This window comes from Nyctibius grandis, chromosome Z, assembly GCF_013368605.1.
Source record: "Nyctibius grandis isolate bNycGra1 chromosome Z, bNycGra1.pri, whole genome shotgun sequence".
Lineage (NCBI taxonomy): Eukaryota > Metazoa > Chordata > Aves > Nyctibiiformes > Nyctibiidae > Nyctibius > Nyctibius grandis.
In genome coordinates this window covers 89,873,413-89,893,200 of record NC_090695.1, presented here as the reverse complement: position 1 = coordinate 89,893,200, position 19,788 = coordinate 89,873,413, and the positions used below count along the sequence as shown (strand labels likewise).

At 42.5% G+C, this 19,788-nt stretch overlaps 1 protein-coding gene across 3 annotated transcripts; it reads right to left on the bottom strand.

The window, feature by feature from the left end:
• Positions 1-819: 819 nt before the first annotated feature.
• Positions 820-19,516, bottom strand: NDE1 (nudE neurodevelopment protein 1). Of its 3 annotated transcripts, XM_068422461.1 has the most exons (11): positions 19,453-19,516; positions 18,733-18,826; positions 16,658-16,917; positions 11,903-12,029; positions 10,714-10,867; positions 7,373-7,521; positions 6,887-7,023; positions 5,725-5,904; positions 4,544-4,635; positions 3,364-3,500; positions 820-2,211 (listed from the first exon to the last, which is right to left on the bottom strand). In XM_068422461.1, the coding sequence occupies exons 4-11, from the start codon at positions 11,986-11,988 to the stop codon at positions 2,118-2,120; spliced, it is 1,029 nt and encodes a 342-aa protein (XP_068278562.1). In that variant the 5' UTR covers positions 11,989-12,029; positions 16,658-16,917; positions 18,733-18,826; positions 19,453-19,516; the 3' UTR covers positions 820-2,117. The 3 variants fall into 3 exon arrangements, with proteins under 3 accessions (XP_068278562.1, XP_068278561.1, XP_068278560.1); XM_068422460.1 differs by lacking the exons at positions 16,658-16,917; positions 18,733-18,826; positions 19,453-19,516 and adding an exon at positions 15,991-16,039; XM_068422459.1 differs by lacking the exons at positions 16,658-16,917; positions 18,733-18,826; positions 19,453-19,516 and adding an exon at positions 15,614-15,901.
• Positions 19,517-19,788: the final 272 nt, after the last annotated feature.

The following is a 19,788-nucleotide window of genomic DNA, read 5'->3' as shown; positions in this document are numbered from 1 at the left end:
GGTCCAACAGTTAGAGCACTTGAGAAACTCAGGTTCCAGTCCCTGTTCTGCAAAGCTTGTGACAAAATAGGGAGTCGGTTTTTTTTAGTAACACCACAGAAAGCATCCTTCTGCAACAGTGGCTGAACTAAAGTTCCTCTCCCAAAAAAAAGTTCCTCTCTGAACCATTACAGAGGTGACTGTTCTGGACTAAATTATTTTGACAATTCTCCATAGCATATCCACCCCTCTGATTATAACTGTAGTCACATTAATAATATATCTGTAAAATATGTAATACTAGCACGGCCACGATTTTCCAACTTTCTACCTTATCTCAATGCTGTGTCTCAATCTGACTGCAAGCCAACTTGCTCACCAATCAGACAAATTCTGGCAAGGTAAGGAAAATGCAACTTGTCTTGACTGATACCTCCAGGCTACAATAGTCCACTGAACTGTAGTCCATGTGTCAGCATAACTAACAAAGTAGCCCACATGCTTCTGCTCCTCATGGGTAAGAAAAGAGTGTCAACTCCCTGTGTCAGAGGAGAGAACAAAAATCATGTTAAAACAGCCAGAGTTCAAGATTTTAAGAGAGAGCAATGGCAATACTAAGCACTGTAAATCCCAGAGGCATCGTTAGCTATAGCAATATTTACATTCCTTAGGGCACGAAACCATGAGAAGGGATGTAGGAAAATCTTTGCATATGGTTCAGCAAAACCAACAATGTCTCTTTCAGCTTCATGGATCAAAAACAGATGAGAAACTGATAGCAAACATCTGTGCAGAAACCACAGTGACAACTTGCAAGAAAACTCAAAACGAATCAACAACTAGCATTCAAAATAAGCTTTATTCTGCTCTCCAGTCAAGCCAACTTTGTAGATGGCCTAAATAACGGGAATGATCTGTGGTTATTTCATGTTCCAGAGAAACAGATGCATCAGTGGCTGTTTTCACAGCATTTTCTTACAAAAACAAAACAAAAAACCCCTAACCCATTTATGCATTCTTTTGTCAAGTAAGCTCTTCCCACCCCCTGCCAAAAAAGCATAAAAATTGTTTAGTCATGATTATTTTTGCAAGTACAGGCTTCCATAAGGTACATTAATACTGTGAGTGAACCTACCTCATTTAAAAAACAAACCAAAATGCAGTAATATTCTATAGGGGAACAAAACTGTTTTAAAAATAATTCTCTACTCATATACACTTGTCTAGCATAAATGACTTTTCAGATTAAAAAAACATTTCTAAATTAGTAACAGTTGAAAGCATATATTCTCATAGAAAAAATAAAACAAGAAAAAAACCTCTAATACCCAAGGCACATTAATAAAGGGAGGTGTGGAAAGCAGTAAAACCCACTTATTAAGGTGTTATGACTAGGAACTTAATCAGGTCTCTTGCTTCCTACAACAGCCACACTTTAGGGGCCACAGTATGGCAAAAAAGATGTCTAAGCCAGTCCAGAAAGTCTCCTACCTTGCTGTTAGCTCTGGGATCTCCTGAGTACTCTAGGCACTAAGCATTCCACACATTTAACCATGACTTGTTCTTAATGGCAAATTATTGCTTACAAAACTGTCTTACCCCTATAGAGGCAGGGTTTTGTGTAGCAAGATTCTGAGCAGCAAGCATCGCACAAAGAGCTGAGCAGCTTCCCCTCAGAAATACACCCTTCTCCATGTAAAAATACTCCTCTAATCTGGGCGACTGCAGCACACGACACCCATGATAGAAAGTCAGCACAACTAGAATTTAAGCCAGAAATCCATGCTGCTGTATTATAAACACCAAAAGCCAAAGCCTGAGGAGCTGCATAGGGAATACTGTCTCTGTTGTAGGTAGAGGGACAATGGCTTTGACTGGCAGTGTCAAAAGAAGCAACTTTGAAGGAGCTACTCACAGCAACTGACGTAGGAAGCAATTCTAAGTCCTGCACTGCTAGGCAGCATTGCTTTACCACACTACCCACAGAACTCAGCCTAGAGGCCAGACTGGGCAAGGCCACAAGAGGCCATTGCCAATTGTAGCTTCTTGCTCAGTTCTCACCTACCCCGAGACTGTTCATTGATATCTCTTTAAAACTAAAGTTTAAAATATTTTTTTTCCAAAGCCAGACAGGCTTTTCATAGCAGCATCTTGACAACACTTGGCGAGGGATGGCTCATTGGTCCTGGAATATTTGAAGGCCGTGTTCCAAACTCCAGGCGTTTCACTGACCTGCAAATATAAAATAGAAGTTGGTGCATTTCTCACTCAGTTTTACCACCTTCAGAGTAACTGGTTCTTCCAGAGTACACCACTCATCTTGAGAAATCAACAGATAAAAGACTATCACTCTGAGTGCTAAGTGAACCCGTTACTTAACTGGGCTGAATTTCCACTGCAACACAGGGCTCCGTTTTCCTCTGCGTAGTGAGAAGCTATCTTTTACAGGTGTTGGAATTTCAGTTCTAGCATTACAGTAGTAGATATATAATCAGCTGCACGAATAGGTAAATGTATGGCCCTTGATGCTTTCTTGTAGGAGCTTTCATGAGGTTTTTCCCTAGGCTGGGATAGCAAGTAAAATGTGGAGCACTCCTTCCACACAACAACTTTGGGCACTGGGTAACAGGACAAACCAGTATTCCCAGCAAAGTTCTAGCTGAACAATTAAGTCTGGAACAAACTTTACTATAGGCATTTAATTTACAGAGAATCTAAAGAATGTGCAGTACAGGACTGGCAGGGTTTAAGCAGACTCTGAACTGAAATTTGCAATAATCTTGCTGATTTTTCTTCATTTGTTTTAAAAAAGACAACCAGTTTAAGTGTTCAGACAAATTAATAAGTTAAGTTAGGTAACTTCCTGTCAGCTGCTCCTTGGAAACATATCTTAGCAGCTGTAAAGCATTCTGATTGAGTGAACCCACTATTTGCCTTTTTTACAGTTCTCCCATAAATAAGAATGTCACCACCCTGTGATAAGGGAGGTCCCTACATGCCATAACATTTCTGAGACATCACTTGTACACGAACATAAAGCATAAAACAAATTGAGCTAATAAACAAGAGGATCTTCTGTTGTACTTTGTCCCATTTAAACACTGCGTTTATAATAAAACACGTATTACATTTGCTTTGAATTTTCCATTTTCAAAACTTGATTCCACCTAGTCTTTGAATTTCAGCAGCTAGTGATTCCAAATTTTAAACTGATCTGAAACATTCAAATCATAATCCTGAATAACTAAATTTCATCTCTTTTGAAAACAAATCTGTCTCTACCAAAACCAAGATTTAATACTACATAGAACAGTACCAGTCACTAAGTTCTAACACCAACAGTTCTCACTAAGACAGAACAGCAGAGAATAGCACAGCACTCACCCTGTATCACCCAGAGGCTGGTGAGGACTCAGGCGTGTTTCAAGGACATCTCTGTTCATGTACATGGACACCGTGGTTCTGTTTGGAGACTGGTCGTACACAAAGTTTCGGCAAGATGCAAGTTTGGACTCCAAAGCCTAATGTAAACACAGATGAGGCAAGTGTCAGATATCACCCTTCTCTTTCACAAGATGGCACTGTGGCATACTAAAATTGCATTTAGTGTTTGGGGGTTTTTTTGCTTCTTTTAGGATGAATTGTCTAGCAGAGGAACCTGCTAGACCCCGGTGCCACATGAGTTCTGAATTTTTGAAGATATGAAGCCAGTGATGTCTCTAAAGCTGAAATCTCTCTTCCTGTAGGGAAGGTTAAGGAGTTGATGCTGGTCACCATCAGGAACACAAAATCTTCAGCTTCCTCAGGGAGATTTTGACATCTTTCTTACAGGCATCACTTTTTAGATTACTAAATGTTCATTTGAGCTATCTGCTTCCCTCGACACATATTAGGTTGTATGTACTAGGTGATACACCTGAGGGAATTGAGCCACAGATACCCTGTTCTCCACCACATGTTCCCATCCTAGATCACTCCACCTGTGTTGCTTGGTTACTCTTCAGCTGTATCAGTTTGCAGCTCAGCCCATCAAAAAGTCATACAAGTGCATGCGCCAACACAGCACTGGAGCATAAGGGAAAAAAACAGAAGTCATGCAATAACTTTTCCAGCACCAGCACTACCTTAGATGATGTCAAATTACAGCTTAACGTGACATTAGGCCTTGCTCAAAATACTATTGAACTCTTAAGGCAAACTTCACTGGAAGCCCTCTGGACAGCAGGCACCATCCTGCTTTCTCCTCTGCCTTTCATGGGAGCAGATCTCTTCTTAATATACTCATGCAAATTTATTCTTTCTGCACATGTGCTTTCAGAAATTTGGAGAGGAAGATCTTATCCCCACGTGGATAACATCTTAGAAAAGCGGAGCAGGGTCCATCTTTATCTGGGGGTTGGTCAGAAACATACTAAGTCCAGACCAAATTTCAAGGCCGTGCTTAGCTAACCTGGGGGCAAGATACTCTTTCCAGTCTCCCCTGAGCAGCAGCACAAATAGTGCTGGCTGCAGTTTCAGACAGCCCTACCTTTCCAAGAACATTAGCTAGCAGCTAATCACTTACCCCCACTTTTCGCAGCAAGTCTCCCACGATGTTAAGTGCAGATATTCTTGCAGCAGGTGTGAGAGGGGTTGCACCATAACTGTCCTCAAGACCTGCAGGGCAGGTTAAAGAAGGATACATTACTCAAAAAAAAAAAAAAGCTTTGACACTGGAAGTCAGAAGACAGCCTGACATACAGAGCAGAGGAAACATCAATATCTTCACCTTTTTATATCTCATCTCCAGATCTTTAATATCCATTAGGAATATGAAGCACTGTCTCCCTGAGACAGCTCAAGTTAGACTGTCCTAAGCTAAAGTCTCTAGACATGCTGTGGCTTGGGTTTCTAGAGATCTGTTCTACCAGCCTACTCTGCATCTCTGTTGCTGCAGTGGGACCAGAGGGGTATATCCTCAGAGAGGACCATAATCTCTCATTTTACTACAAATCTCCAAATCCTCTCACTTTTACAGAAGCATTAATTTCTCCACACAAAACACATAATTTTGGGTTAAGCATACTGAAACCCACAATAAAACTTTGTCAGTGCTCAGAGGTGTAATACCAAATCAACAGAATGTGATAGTACAACTCCCTGCATTTACACATACGTGTGAACACGGTTACACAAATTTCTGGCTTTTTAAGCAAGAAGATGAGAGAGTTAGCGTTAGAGGTTTGAAATATTGAAATAATCAGTGCTCATAAAAAATAACTGATACTATTAATATGAAAGCAGAGATATAGACATTTAGGACAGACAGCTAAGTTGACTTGTCAGTGTCCTGCTGTTCCAGAGTAAAAAGAAAGCCTCTCTCAAAAAGCACTTACTCTCACAGAGAAGCAAATTCAAGTAACACAAGCATGACATTAAAGATCACACGGAAGTTTTTAAAATCCTTCCCCTAAGTTAGCCCAACACCTCTGGGACAGTTGTGAACTAATAGTAAAGTCCCACCAGCTCATCTTGTTCCTCACAATTATTATTACTGGACAGTTCAAGTCAAATGGAAATGAACAGCCTATGAATAAGCCCCCAAAATCACAGTCTATGAATACTGAGACCACGGTGACTCGATTTAGGTGTATTTAACAGAAACACTCAACTCTGCTCCCTTCTTCTCATCCCTCCTTTAGCCAGAAACCCTAGTAAAAACAAGGGCATCAAATAGTATTTCTGTGCTAGTTCCCTGTCAGTCACCTCTCCTAAATGTCACAGGGGTGGGTATGTTGACATTGGGTAGCCGGTGCACCGAGGGAGTTGAAGGCACAGATAAGGACGCTTGAACTGCAGTGTCTGTTCTTTCTGTTTCCAGGGTAGTTCGCATCGGTGTTTTGGGTTTCTCCTGTTTCTGCTGCACTGCAAGCTCTTGTCGTAGATCTATGAAGGAAGCAACGCAAAACAAGCCTTTGAGTATGTATCCACCAACACAAAAACAGGCAAGAGTTCATTTTGCCCAAAAGATACTTCACCTCCACAAGGGGAACAAAAGTCACTTACTTATCCTGGTAAAGATTACTCCAGGCGTAAGTTCAAAATCTGGACAATCACTAAAGGCTTTTATAGGATTGTGGCTCAAGATGTTTTTGTAGTGTTAGTTCAGTTGCTATTATCTGTTATTAATTTTCACACCTTTTCACAAGGCTCCCTTTGAGGCAGGGAATTAACTCCTTCCCAAATGTTACAGGCTGGTAACCAGAGGCACATTAAGACTGAGGCTAGGCAATGTGGCTCACCTTGGCTACATTCCAGCTCCCTGCCAGGTTGAGATCCAACCTATTGTACCCTTTTCTCTTCTATCCTGGTTTCCACATGAAGGAAACCTAAGCTGAGGCCAGAAGGAAGCCACACCATTATCTAGCCAAGGGATAGAGAGAGCACTTTTGTCCCACATTCTGGCTGTAGCTTATGGAAACCACTAAAAGGCACAGAATCTGAGTAGATCTGAAAATAGAAGGTGTTTTTTCCAGCTCCATGGTCTCTCTCTTCTCACCCAGCTTTACTGACAGATGTCAAGAAGCTAGCACATGAGGCTATTCAAAGGTAACTAGAAGTCAGTCACAGCCCTCCTGTTTTTCTGCCTCATTAGTGTTTCATTGACTCCACTTTTTACAGGCCAGGAAACAATGAGGTTAATGGTTATTAAAGCTGACCTTCATGGATTACAGGAAACCTGACCAGCACATGCCCCAGCTGGACTGGCTCTTCTTAACCCCCTAAGGCCCTGAAGCATCACCACAGATTAGGAGAAAGATTTAAGAGATGTAAACTTAAAAGTCAAGCTCTAAGATATATGGAGAGGACTGAACAGCTACAAGACAGGAGGGGAGAAAGGGAAAGATACCAGTAATTTCTGCCTAACCTCTAGCTTCATCTTTCAGGCGCTGCACAGACTCCAGGAGGTTTTCTTTCTCATCCAGCTCACTCTCCAGAAAAGCATTTCTTTCAATAGCGTGGTTTAAACGCTGTTCAAAATCCTCCAGAGACATTATAGTCGCTCTGAAAAAGAGTGCACAAGATGTCACTACCAGATCCTTCAAGCACATAGAGGAACTCCCTTTCTAAACAAACAAAGGCAGAATGTTGGGGTTCTGTTTCGTTTTCTTTGTTTTATTATTATTTTTTATTTTAGCTTGTAAGATATGAAAGAGTGCAGTGAGGGGAGTGGAAGGGGAAAAAAAAAATTATCGCATTTCCCATCTGCCACAAACCTCTTCACCACAATCATCACCTGAGTGATGAGTTCAGAACGGCAGTGCTAACAAGCACAGCATCACAAGCAGCTCAGTGACACCATGCTCACAGGACAGAACAAAGGTGGAAAAAGAAAACACAGAAGGTGGGTTACCTTTTTGCTCTTTCCAAGTCATCATTTGCTTGCTCAAGTTCTCGAATGTATTTCTGAAGTTGATCTTTAATAGCTTTTGTCTGTGCCAAGTCATCTTCCAGCGCAGAGATTTGCCTGTATCCTTCTGAATGCTGCATTTCAATCTTTTCCTAATCAAAGGCAAATCAAACAGCATATCAGGGATTCAGCAATGCACCTTGTCTTCCTGTGGCATTGTCTGAGCCCCTTTAAAGGCAGAGGCAGATCCTGTGAGGTTTTTTGAGAAACATCACCTTACGTACAGTAAAAGGCCAACAAAGCCAATTGCTCACATACTTCTGGGCTGCCAGTAGACAAGAGCTCTTCCTGTCACTCCTTATCAAAACAATGGTGCTGGGGAGCAGTTCCTGACCTCCACAGCACAAGGCTGTTCCTTGCTGTCCCAGACAGCAAGACTCAGCATAATTTCTGAGCCCCGAGAGCTCAGAAACACGCAAAGTAGGACGCAAGAGAAGCCACTTCTTTTCAACTCTAATAAAAAGTCAAGCAGTACTTAGGAGCCTAAATAACAAGAAAAAAATATATCCAAGTGTGACAACATACTCCTGTGGAACCAGCAGGATTCTCCACTGCCCCTGTGGTTTTATTAGCCCAAAGCAGGTCCAGAGTTCTAGATCATAAAACATTTCAGGTGCAGTTACGCAACACGCTTTGGATGTAAACCTAGAACAAACTCTGTCTCCCTTTACAGCATGTACACAAGGGTACAATTAAGGAGGCACAGTCAGGGAGGAAGGCTTAGCTTCTCCAAATATCCCTCTCCTGCTATTGCCACTATATGCGGAGTTAGCTCATGTGACAGGGAAAGCTTCACAGCACGTCATCTACTGCACTACCTCAACATGCCAGAGGTTTTTTTGAAACTCCAAGATTGCTGTAAAAATAGCATTCCTGAAGTGCTTTCTCCATCCAGAATTTAAGTACAACACACTTGAAGTCACTGAAAACAAATCCATGTACTTGAATTTGAAAACCATGGCATGTAGTCTAGCATGACTGATAATTTGAAGACAGCTATTCTAGCACATGAAATGCATAGAAAGGGACGAGTGAAAGAGACACCCATTCTGAATTCTGAAATTCTTATTTAATTACAGTGTGGTGACAGTGCTATAATTCTGGACCTCTGAAGCATAGTTACATGCCGAATTTAAGAGCTGCCAAGCTCTAAGAGGCAGGTTACTTTCAAGCAGCTTTTCAGGACTCTCTAAACAAACCCTCCAACACATTATTTCCATTTATTTTTAGGTAGTGTGAACTCCAGTTTCTGAGTGGGGAGCAAGCACACACACTAGGCTGGTAAGCTCAAAGCCACAAGCTGTGTGGGCCTGGCAAAGTTCACTAGTGTTGACCTAGATGCAGACACCAACCCTTGACGGGCTCTGTTAACGCTGCTGCTCAATAGCTTCATGAGTTTAATGCTTTGCTCTTGAATTGATTCAGATAAAAGAACAGAACTGCAAGGTTTGAGTCTCTGTTTTTAGCCAATTGTAATAAACTATCAGCTGATCTGGCCATCAATGGAGTCTCTGTTCCTTCACTGCAGGCTGTTACTGCAGTTTTCAGGCTGCATGAATAGCCAATTGTTAAAAGGCTTGTTTCAAGCAGAATATGTTTTAATAAAGTTATCTAGTGTGAACGATAATTTAAGATTTTCTAAAATATGTTTATCCTCCACTTTTTGAGGTTCTGTGTTGTTTCCTACTATTTTCATTCTTAACTGCTTTGGCTGGTTCATTGTCCCCCCCTCTTACCCTAGCTCTTCTAGAGAAAGAAAATAGTCCACACCCTCCTCAATTAAACAAATTGCAGGTTTTATTTTTGTCAAACTTATGCCTCCTCCCCAAATCCATCAGCTTCCATGGGTTTATGTGGCTACATGGAACAGTAGACCAATACTCCATACAAAATGCAGAGCATTTAACACTGCTAAGGCACTAATACAACAAGAACAAAGAACAGTGCAACATAACAAATACAATGAAACAAGCCTTGGAGGTTTTGCTATCAAAAAGCAGGCAGGAAGCAGGGAGTCACTAAGTTGGTGTTACAGGGACAGGACATCTGCCTGGAATGGAAGAGTATTTCCTTAAGACAGTAATTTGTACAACAGTTTAGACAAAAGGCATTGCAAACTTGGATTAATCCAGTGATTAATCACTTATACAAATACCTTCACTCCCATTAGCTCATTATTGCATCCAATTGCGTAGAAGTGTAATTAAATTAATCTCTGCTTCCACAGATATTGACCTAGCCCTACAAAATACAGTGTAGTGTTTCTTGTGTGACTATACCTCAACCTTTAAGTAAAAGGCCAACAAGATCAAACTTCAGGAATTTCAGCAATTTCAGTGACAATTCTTTTTCAAGTTTAAGAAAACTTACCAGTATTTCCTAAACCTGTCAAACAGCACAGGGGACTAGCAGCATCTTTAATGACACTGAAACAATGCAGACTCATCACTCTTTGTACTCTAGATAGCTTCATTATTTCTTAAGTCACTCTAGTAAGAAGTTCCACCTCAATAAGTTCATATCCCTTATGTTTTATAATTATGGAAGTTAATGCTTTTCAGCTGGTTCTTAGTTTCACAGAAGACTAACCAAGTATAAAGAGAATAAATTATTTTTCCCCAAGTACAGACAGATTCAGTAACAAAACCAGGACTGAAAATGTTTTATGCCTCTCAGTTCTATGTGTTACCCACCGGCTGCTGCTTCCCAGCTTATCTGGAATGACAGATAATAAATACACAAGTATGTAAAAAGGGTTTAACACTACTGAGTTTTCTTATGTAATGCAAGAACACAGCTGAATGTATTTTGATTGTTCTGCAATATTATCTGTGTCTGCACAATGCAGACAGCAAGAAAGCTGTGAACAAAAGCACTAAGTACATAGAAGGAATATAACAGCAGCTCTGTTATGTTCATGTTTACTCTCCACTCTACTGCAAACAATTTTCTCCCATCTCAAATCTATCCTGACACATAGCCACAACCTGCGAACAAGGGTTCAGGAACATCACCAAGGTATCCAGCACCCTCAAAGCAGACAACAGGTTGGTATTTCTTAATTTTTCAAGACTTTTTTTTGCAGTTTTCTGTTCAATTTCTTTGTAATGCTGTCCCTGTCCCTGTCCACAAGCCAAGCTGAATCTGCACATGTAACAGTGCAATGTGAATCTGCACATCTGTAACAGGTCCCTGTCCACAAGCCAAGCTGAATCTGCACATGCCTGTCTCATTCATCTTTGCACTTAGGATGTACAGATACTGAATGGATCATCTACTCTTACCTTAACTGACTCCAGCTCCATTCGCAGACGATTGTTTTCTGACAGAAGGTCTCTGTTTCTGGACTCTGTTTGCTGCAGCTGAGTCTCCAGTTCAGCTTCATATTCTCGACTCCCTTCTTGGAATTCACGCAATTCCTCCTGTGTATTCTCAGCACTAGAAAGCAATTCCAGCAACAGAACTCATCATAATGAACAACGAAAAAAAATCTCTCTTGTACACTCAAGGTAAAAAAAAAAAAAAATACTGCCCTTTAACATAGAAGGCTCTATGCCCTGCTCCAACATACATATTCAACAGGAAAAGAGGACCATATGCAAATATTTCCCCATCAAGCATGGAAAGCCACCCCATAGCAAACTGGTAAATGAAAAAAAAAGCCCAAACAAATAGAAAAATCCCAAAGTCTGTTTTCACACTATAGGTGTTGAGGACACGTGAAGTCTCTTTAGCTCGCACATTGTCCACTGCCATCTGCATATTTAATCTGTTATTCAATTCAGTTATTTATATGGAAATATTAGCAAAGCCATTTTTGACTAGCAATTAAAAGTGAGAAAAAGAAAGATGGAAGGAATGGGAGGAAAGATGTTCTTATATTCTTAAACAATTCTATTGAAATAATCCTCCAGTAAGCTAAACAAGCAGCACTGAAAGGCCTGAACACCTGGTCTATGAAGTTTGGATTTTTTTCACCCTTTTCTGTATTCAGAGCAACACACTGAGCTAAAGGGAAGAGCAAAGCATGGCCATTCTCAGACAGGGATCCTTGTCCATCTACATGATGTCAAACCATTCTTGGGTTTGACACAGGGATAGAAAGAGTGAACAGCAGTATCTCCCTTTCTGCAATGGCCCAGATCATCTGCTGTCAACAAGGTTCTGCAGTAAGTTATGTTCACCTGGGCTGTCCACAGACTACAGTCAGGGGCACAATTTCAGCACACACAGTCCTACTCAAACCAGAGCAGGGACCAAAACCAGCAGTGCCACAGCAGCACAGATTCACTGCTCAAAATAAGCATAAAGGACTCCAGGCTGCTGTAGTTTATGCAGAAGCATTGCTACTGCTACCACTCAAGATAGCTGAGCCACCCTGAATATACTCTCCTATGTGGTGCTATCTATGTCTTTGCATGCAGTGTTATGCACTCTGTTGAACAACTTAGGGGAGTGAAGCCACTGCCTTACCACTGCTTGTATTTCATAGCCAGCTCTTTCCAGTATCTGGTTTCCTCTTCCACTGAGCTGAAGTGATGTCCTTCTGGGTCTTCCATGATGAATCCTCAAAGTTTAAAACTCCTATTTCGTTTTCCCCCTGGAAAATTAAAGGATCAAGTGTAAGAGCTAATGCAGTGAGCTACGTCAGTACTTTTTGCTGCAGAGCAGTGCACGCCTCCTCCCAGGAAGTCACTGCAAACCTGGAGACCAAACCAAAGACCAGCCTTGACAGGGCTCTGTCAGATAATACCATAAATGTGAGACAATCACTACTGAGTAATCAGGTCCCTTTCCCCAGTTCTCCCAAAGCTGCTACATGCTTATGCCACATCCCCAGCGGTGGATTAGTGGACACTAATTTCCTGTGTTAACATTTCCAGGAATACCTAAGCTTTTTATAGACATAACTGCTGGATACATGAAAATTTTTTCCCTATGTCACCATAGACAAAGCTACCCAACTTTAAATCTGAAATATCACAATCCATGTATAGCTGAGAGCCACAATATGTCTGGATACCTCAGAGAGACATGGGAGAGGGGAGCTCCAGAAATTCCCCAGGAAGCGAGGATAAAAGCTCCACAGAGGTTTTAGTGGGATACCACCTGGCTGGACTAGGTATGCCGATAGACTGCAGCAACCCAGTGAGCAATCCAGACCAGCCAGCTGTCCCTGCGCCAGCATAAACCCAGTCACAGGACATAGTCCCAAACGGGAACGACACATGAAAGAGCCACAGGGGAATCAAAAACCTTAAGTTCGTCATTCCCACTTGAAGACTTAAGTATCTACACACCACAATTAAATAAATGCCCTCTGATGTGCATGCACAAGCCCTTTTCACAGCCTAGGTGATTTTCAGATTATTGAGCAAAGAGTAAGCAGCTGTCACAGCTGAGCGGGCTGTGCCCACACACCTCAGTGCACAGTATCAGCTACACACTCTCAGAAATTACACTATTATTTAGAAGGGAAGCTGGCAGGTGAGGGGAAAAGTTACTAAGCTTTAGCTTTTACAATTCAGTTTCTTGACACAAAATGTTAATTAGACAAAGCTACATGTCTTCCTTCTAACAAATAAAACCACTGTGTGATGTATTGATACAACTCCAGCAAGAAGTCTCAAGGCTGATGCTCTTTGTATGTATTTATAGAAATATGCACTGGGGGAAAAAAGAGAGGAAAAGGAGTGTGAGTAAGGAGGAGTGATTTTCCAAATAGTATCCTTGCCCATTAAAAAGAAAATCATGACCAAGCATAATTAACATTCTTGACCTAGGATGGTTTACGACACATCTACTCTATTATTTTTAAGCGAACTGAAAGTGCCTTTGATGTTAATGAGCATGTCCTTATGCTCAAGGCACTGTGTACACACACACCCCAATCCTTGCAGCAGAATTGTGAAGAAAAAAAAAAAATAATTCTTTTTTACAGATGAGGGACAGGGAGGGAGGTTCAGACACAAAGAAGTGATGCAGGTGCAATGAGAAACCAAGGACCAGCATCCATTACTGTGGTCAAACCACTCCAGAGAACAGCAAGCCAGAGTTTCCTTGAGATGGTTATTTCTCACCACTCAGACAACAGGAAGGTTCTGTATTTCTTCAAGAACAGAGATTCCACCCAGGGTATGCCTGGTTTTGCTACACAAGTTAAAATATATTTCAGAAGTCTCCAAGGAGGAATTCCTCTGACACAAGCGTTACAATAAATCCCATACCTGTGTTCTGACAGTCAACAAAAAGAAGTCAGACAAGATAAAGATGGAGTGCAAGACACCTTGCTCCTGAAAGCTTTCAAGCAACCCTTTCGAACCAAAAGACACAGCTCCCGGTGGCTGCAAAAGCTTGAATATGCTCATATCTGGCTCTCACTTGTGTTTTTACACTGCACTTTGGAAGGACTAAAAGAATGTCCTAATTTGCATTTTTTAAGATTGTGTGGTCACATACAAAAGAACTTTCCTTAACTGAGCCATAAGACTTATAAGAGTTTCACAGAACCTTGATAACTTTCACAGAAGCATAAAGATGCTGTCCCCTTCGGTTTCTAAGTATGTCTTTGCAAACATGAGATTATGGACCCACTAAGGATGTTACCCATTAAGAGTATGCTCTGTTTCATGGTTACCATTACTAAATAGGACTTATAATTCAAAATTAATTGTTAAACTCCAAATACACGGAAGGACTGCGGACCTAAACTTATTCCACAGAGAAGACACAATATGGCAGAGATTGTTTCACTACTGTCCCATGCCACAGGCACATGTTTTTTGTCCACAACACAGGAGGAAGACCTATTAGGTTCCCTGCACACCTGCACTACATCTTATCTCACAGGGATTTTCAAACCAACCAAAGATGCAAGATACAAACCTAGACTGAAAAGAAAAATTCCAAGTTTCAAGCAAAGTATTAAAGCTTTTTTTTATTTTCTGAAATCTGTTTAAAAAAACAACAAAAAAACCGCACTCACATAAATCTTTCTAAACTGCCTGTAGAAAGTGTAGGGCTTATGAATTTTTGTTTTTCCCCGAGACAGTATGCAAAATGCCTGGAGAGTAATTAATTAAACCAATTAGGAACTCCTCATTCCCTAGGCTTACTACAAAAGGGGGGAGGGCAAGGAGGGTGAAGGAGGTTTTAGCAATGTTTTGTTAAACATCAGCAAATGTGGAAAAAAAAGGAGAGGAAGTCTGTCTATAGCAGGCACACACTGGCTGCACCTTATTTGTTTTCGCACACATGAAGCCAGAAGAGACATCTGGCCAGACTGCCTATGTGCAAGCAGCACAAGCGCTGGTCACTGACATTACAAAACCTCCACATCATACAGGAAGCGTTAAGTGTTCATGGGTGGGGAGCGGACTTCTGCAAGGAGAAAAACACATCAGCATAAATGTTGCAGGAAACAATTTCATACACGTGAGAGCAGAATTGCAACATCCTTAAGGAAAAAAAAACATTAAGAAAAGCCACACACAAAATTATTGAAGGAACTTCAATTTGGGAATCATAGTGTGAGTTCCCCAAATTCACGAGGGCCTCAACTTAGATTCTGTTTCAGTCCTAGAATAAAGGACTCAAAACAACCCTGCATACCAAATACTTTTTTTTTTAAACAAAAGAACATTTTAGCCTGGTGAACAATGTTGGCCTACCTTTGTAGCAATACCTGATACTCTGAGTCAGAGAAATTCGTATTGTAATAAAAAAATTACGAGTAAAACAGTACCATAAATACTTCCGAATTATCTACAGCAGAGATGATGAAGCTCCTATTAGACATTTTTTCCCAACTACAAACCAAAACAAAACTCCCTTTGCTCCTGAAAAGTAGCTTTCCCATCCTATGAAAATTACATTTTCTTAAAATAGTCCCCTTACAAAGGTCTCCCTGTAACACAAGGGCCTATTTTCTTTTGTTTAGGCAATACAAAAGAAAATCACTGCAAGAGAGAAAGACAAGGAAGGGGTCATCGGAGTGCCAGGATTACTACAGAATCCCCCAGCCAGCACTGAAAAGAATTATCATCTTCTCAGGGCCTTCTCTACCAAAAGGATTAACTCGGCAAAGCCCTCATCTTTTCAGATACCAGCTCAGCTTCAGTACTTTCGATTTTCCAGGGGTTCCTAAGGAAAATCCACAAAGTTTTCTCTCCTGAAATGCCTGACCTTGATCCTTCCAGCTGCAAGCCAAGAGGTCAGCGAGGCAGCGCTCCAGGGCTTCCCATTCGGAGCACGAAGGAGCCGAGCCGAGCCAAGCCAGCGGGCACGGCTCCCACACTCCCCTCCCCTCCCCTCCCCTCCAGCAACCGCAGAGTAACTCCAGCAGGAGAGTCAGGTCCCAGGGAAAGCTGCGGGGGGCCGCAGAGTCCCAGCTCCGTTTCCCTTTGCCTCCCCGACCCAGCCCCTGTTACCACCGCGGGCTCAGGGACACCCGGAGGGGCTGTACCGCACCGAAACCACCCTTCCCCCCTCTCCCCGGAGGAGCGCTGTCCGGAGCGCTGCCCGCTGCCCCCCTCCGCCGCCAGGCGGCCCCGCTCCCTCACCGCCTCAGCCCCGCGGAGCTCCGCGCCCGCAGCCGCCGCTCTGCCCTGCCCAAACCCGACACCGCCGCCCCATTGGCTGCCGGTCACGTGCCGCGGGGCGCTCCGCCAATCAGCGCCGCCGAGACGCGCCTGCTGGGAGGTTTGGAAACTTTGGTTACTTTCAAAAGGCGCCGGGCGGGGCCGGTCCCCTTCCCGATGCCGGTCCCCTTCCCGATCCCGGTCCCAGCTCATCCCATCCCGCCACCGGCCCCCAAAGCGGGGAGGCGCGACCCGTCGTCGGCTGCGTGCTCTGGGCGCGCTCACGCTCAGCCCTGCCACGCGTCAACCCCGCTGAACCCTTTCGTCAGTGTTTTACGAGCCACAGTGGGCACAAGGGCCTGCATCTTCTAAGATGTCAACGGCATAAATCAGCACTTGCCTCGTGCTGTGATTTTAAATACATGTTTTCCCTTGAAATGCCCTCAAAGAGGAAAAGCTTTACATCAAGTATTATTTCTTTTATTCCAAAGGCCTCTTCTGAAAGAGCACGCAGTGCGATGGTGACTGTACTACTGTCAGTGCAACATTTTTACACAAAAGTCCCCTTTTCATGACCAAGGAACAAGCTTCTGCATCCCTGAAGCCCCGTCACAAGGACAAAGCAGTCTATGAAATACTAGACACTTACCCTCACCTAGATCTCAGCATGACGTCATCATACCAGAAAACAACGATCCGCAAGCATCTGCAGAGGGAACGAGCTCCCCGCAGACAATGGGATGGAGCTGCAGCTCAATGCAGGCAATAAATTCCTTGCCCTGCCCTCACCACGCAGAGCAGCATGAAGGGGACTGAGGTATGCAGAGGCTTTCTCAAGTGCCTTAGGTGTGATCCTGCCCGACAGTGTACACAAACACTTGGTCATTAGGCGTGCCTGGCATTTGTTTCCTGCGTCAAAACAAAAACACAAATTACCACATATGTGTAGATACACTCCAGCCCACAGACGTATGGCCATATGTCACCGAGTATCACTTCACACCCGTGCAGCATGTTCTACAAACTGCTGGATGATCAGTGCCCACACACAGGGGCCCTGATCCCAGTTTCATTTACTTCTGTGATGCAACACCAGGCCTGGAGCAGAGTCTGATCCTGAAAAGACTTAACTGTCTAAATTAGGAATGTGCCTCTCTCAAAGACTTTCTAGAACAAGGCTGGGACTATAAAAAGGATGGACACTTTTCTGTAAAAATATTCCACTAAGAGAAATCTATCCATAGCTAAGATAACTTTAACTGAAAAGGGTGAGCAAAACAATTACACTTGCAGGTCAGGTGTTCAGCAAAATAATTATAGTTTGAGGTCAGATGTTCGGCAGAAGTAAATGGAGACAAACTATTATACAAATATGAATAGAAAACTAAATTAGGTACTTAAAAAATTGGGTTACTGGCAATTTGCCGTTCTGTCACTACTCAAGAATGTTTTTATTATTGGACAAGTTACAGAAAATAAACCACATACTATCGTAGCATGTCCCCAGTAATTAAAAAATGTATACATTGTTCATAAGTTTGGAACAAAGGACATGACTTCAACTCTTCAAAAAAATCTTTGAGGATAGTGTGAGAAGACAGATGATATCTCATCTAGAAATAGTCGTAAAACATAGCAAAAATTCTCAGATTTCAGAAGACGCTGTTTAGCCTCTCATCCACTTCCAAAACAGTGTAACTGCACCCTAAGAAATGCCAGAGGCTCAGAGGCACTACCGTACACAAGCAATAAATATTAAAAAAAGGTTACTATAATTACTATCACTGCCTTGTTTGCAAGAAGGATGAGAACATTTGCCTGTTTTAAAATTAGCATAGGAGAAGAAATGATTTTATGCATTTATTTTTAGTTTGCTGATTAATAATTAATAAATGGCAGATTTTTGTGGTGCTAGGGTTCATGTGCTGGTCATTTTAATGAGAATGCCACACTTCCATGAAAGCTAAGTGGACAAAATGTATACATTTTAAGTTCTGGTAGGACTGCAACACCTTATCTTTTGGCAATAAGCTTCTTATGGGGAAAAAAAGGTTTACTTTGCTGTAAGAATTAAATAACTCACTACAGAACCACTCGCTCTATGGATGGAACAGGAACTGCTCATCAATTGTCATTGAAAACTGCTGATTTTTTTAAAAATGGATTACTGATACCCACAATAAGATGTGACAAACATTATGTATTAGAATATCATATGCAAATATTGCTGTCACTGAAGAGAAAGTATTTAACATCAATGAAACCTATTTCTGTCTCTTTAAAGTTGTTATATAATTCTCTGCAATCTGTAGATATAAAATTTGATTTGCATATGCTTAAGCAAGAAATAGATTCTCACTACTTTAAAACCCTTTTGATATCTTGAACTGACAAATTGATAAAACTGTCAAATGCACATTAATAGCACTGGTTTGTTAAGCAAACATAACACCACTCACAGCCTTGATACACAGCGGCATTGCACCCAGAGTGAACCATGGTAGCAGGGGCAAGCCTGGATGTAGATATGAGCATTGTCACTAAGATGACTCTTAACCTTGCTGGCAGCTGCAACCCATTAGGCAAAGATGAAGGTAAAATGACAACTTAGCCTAATACCATGATGTCACTTCTAACAAAAAGATACTGAGCCACCAAAGAGGGGACCCTCACCCTGCTCTGTCACTAACAGAGACTGCTTGAGGGACTCAGCTACCTGCATACCAAGGAGTAAGCCCAGCCTGGATGATACGGATTTGCTGCAGAACCTTGGCCCAGACTTCTGAGGCAACTATTAAATTGTGAGACAGATGTGGGTCTGTAGAAAGACAAGAAAAGTAAAATTACAAATAGAGGTAGGGTTGTTGAGACAGACTATCAGTAGCGCAAAGATTCAAGAGGAGAAGTATCAATGTGGAAAGTTATAAAATCCTAAAGTGAATAAAACCCAGTCATCTTCCGTGGGTTGCCAGCGTTACCCACATCAACAGAGCCAGTGAATGACAAGTTATTAAACCCGAGGTAGCAGTGGAGGCCCACCCTTTTCTTGATGCTTGTTTGGCCAGCAGATGCCTAATCCAGTGGTTTGTTAGAAGCTTGTTCTGTTTTGCTAGCCTGTAATTGCTTTATATTTTTAAGCTGTATACATCTTACTTGGGGAATTTCTTTATACACAGCTAATGATGCCCAAAGCAACCCAGAGAAGGACAGTACACAGAAGTCAGACACTTCTGTTAAAAGAAGCAAACGGCAGATTTCTGAACAGTACTGACATTTATCTGCCGTTGTCGGGTTTAGCACTATATACTGCCTTCAAGGGAACAGGCTTTTAGAAACAGTTAAAACTGTCCATCCCTGGCCCCCTGCCAAAATTGCTTTTGTGTGTGCAAAAAAAAAGTTCTAAGTGAAAGCTTAAATTCTGCACAAGGCATCAAAAATTGTTACCTATAAGAGCCTAGTTCAACGCCGTGGCACTTTCCCCATTGCCCGCCGCTCGCCTGAGCAGTGAGCGCACCTGCTCAGGTACCTGCCGGGAGGCCAGGCCCCTCCACAGGACCTCCCCGAGGCCCCGCCGGGGCCGAGTCCTACCGCTCTGCCCGGCCCTGCAGGCCCTCCCCTCCCGGTGTAAGGTGAGAGGGAGCCCCGGTATAAGGGGGAACAGGGGCGCTCCTCAGCGGTCCCGCCGGGGAGGGCCCCGGGTGTCTCTGAGCGGGGCCTCCCTCATCCCCTCAGGTGCCGGCCTCATCGCCCCAGGGCGGCTCCAGGCACCCTCCCGGTGGG